Source organism: Pteropus vampyrus, unplaced genomic scaffold, assembly GCF_000151845.1.
Source record: "Pteropus vampyrus isolate Shadow unplaced genomic scaffold, Pvam_2.0 Scaffold1246, whole genome shotgun sequence".
NCBI classification, from domain to species: Eukaryota; Metazoa; Chordata; class Mammalia; order Chiroptera; family Pteropodidae; genus Pteropus; species Pteropus vampyrus.
The window spans coordinates 64-1,728 of NW_011890027.1; the positions used below are offsets into that span (position 1 = coordinate 64).

General features: G+C 56.8%; 1 protein-coding gene across 1 annotated transcript in view; it reads right to left on the bottom strand.

Annotated features, from left to right (window-relative positions):
• Positions 1–201: 201 nt before the first annotated feature.
• LOC111734436 overlaps positions 202–1,665 on the bottom strand; it is a gene marked incomplete at both ends in the record, with an annotated part of 11,820 nt that continues 10,356 nt past the window's right edge. Inside the window, 2 exons of the mRNA XM_023526596.1 lie at positions 202–292; positions 968–1,002. Of these exons, the coding sequence (XP_023382364.1) occupies positions 202–292; positions 968–1,002 (126 nt within the window). The remainder of the gene's footprint in view (positions 293–967; positions 1,003–1,665) is intronic.

Below are 1,665 nucleotides of genomic sequence, written 5' to 3' on the forward strand. Positions count from 1 at the left end.
GAGCCTTTTCTGTCTCTCGCTTTTTCTGCGAGTCCCCACCCAGCTGGTTCCGTCTGAGCAACATCCCAGGAAGCACGACACATGCTGCAGCCAGTGGCACAGGCACCTCTGACACGGTCCTGAGCTGCATTCTGGGCCCTGAGTCCCCGTCCCTGGATCTCAGCCCTGCGTCGGGGACATGTGCAGGATGTCGGCACCTACCGTGGGCGGCGGCTCCTCGGGATACATGGTGATGCTGATATCGTCAATGGGGGTCATTTCCACAGGTGAATTTTCCCTGGTAGACACACTCCTAGGACGGTCAGAAGGGACACATGTCAGTCAGGGGGCCCTGGTGCTATAGAGGGTCTCGGGGCCCTTGGGACCTACGTGTCACACAGGCTCACCCCAGTGCTTTTCCTTTGCTCTGTAGAGGCTGGGCACCAGCATCTCCCTGGACACCCTGTGAGTGACAACTCCTGACTTCATGGCACTGGCCTGGTTTCCCAGACAGGTGGTAATGGAAGGGTCACCTGAGAGCGGCTCAGGCGTAGGGAGGGAAGTCTGAACAAGTGGGCGGGTGCCACCAGCACCAATGTAGGACACGTCCGCCAGCCAGAAATGTCCCCGTGATTGGCAGAAGGGAGATTTGAATTTTCCAACAGTGGGGGGCCATGGCTAAAGATGTGGACAGAGACAAAGGCTGTGAGTCCCCAGAAAAGGTACAAAGAGGACCCAGACTCTCAACCTCGCGTGGGCTCACAGACACATGGGAATAAGTGAGCACTGTGTGTGCCTTACGTTGTCAGAGGCAGCATCGGTACCGACTCTGCCGTGAGCTGCACGGTTGGCCGCACGGTTAGTAATGACACGGGCTACCACCTGTCTACGTGTCGACACAGTCCCACCATAAGCCAGCAGGGGTTAGTGTCCCGCGGACAGCTGTGTCTCAGAAGCTTAAACCACTCTGGCGAGTGTACGCACTTACCACGGTGAGGGTGACATAAAGTTGTCAGTGAGCACCTATGTGGGGGAGGGGGAGAAAGGAAATATCGTGAAATTAAAACCGAAGTTGCTGACCCTCAGCTCGTCGCACACAAAGTTCAAGCCAGCGTGTACTGGATATTTAGTACCGTATCTCGGTGTTCCCGGGCCTGGGACAGGACCCGCAGTGGGGACGGACCCCTCCTCCCACCGCCCGTGACACGTGCACCTGTGTTCTCCCTGCTCCTTCAGCAAACACCCAGAACGGGACAGCTGGTTCACAGGACACGCGCATGTGTCAGGCTTCAGACGTGGCCAAGCCTCCGTCAATGTGCTGAGATTTACACTCTCGCTAGGAACCAGCGATCTTCCCACTCGGATACTTGGCACATGATCATTTTGATCACAGCGATGCGTGGTAGACGCTGCGGTCGGGTGTGTTTACCTACCGTGGAGGCGTGAGCACGTGCTCACGTGTCACTGACCCGCCCGTTCATAGCTTTTGGTGAAGAGTCATTCACACTTTCCGTGTTTTAAACACTGGGGTTTCCCCTCACTATGGAGCTCTGAAAGTTCCCTATGTAGTCTGCAGAAAACACAGGGTTTTCTAATGCTGTCATCCGGCCTGTGGCGATGGCCGTCCTCCCTCCAGCTCCTCTTACTGCCAGTGCTCCCATCGTCCCCGTCGAGACCTCTGCGTCG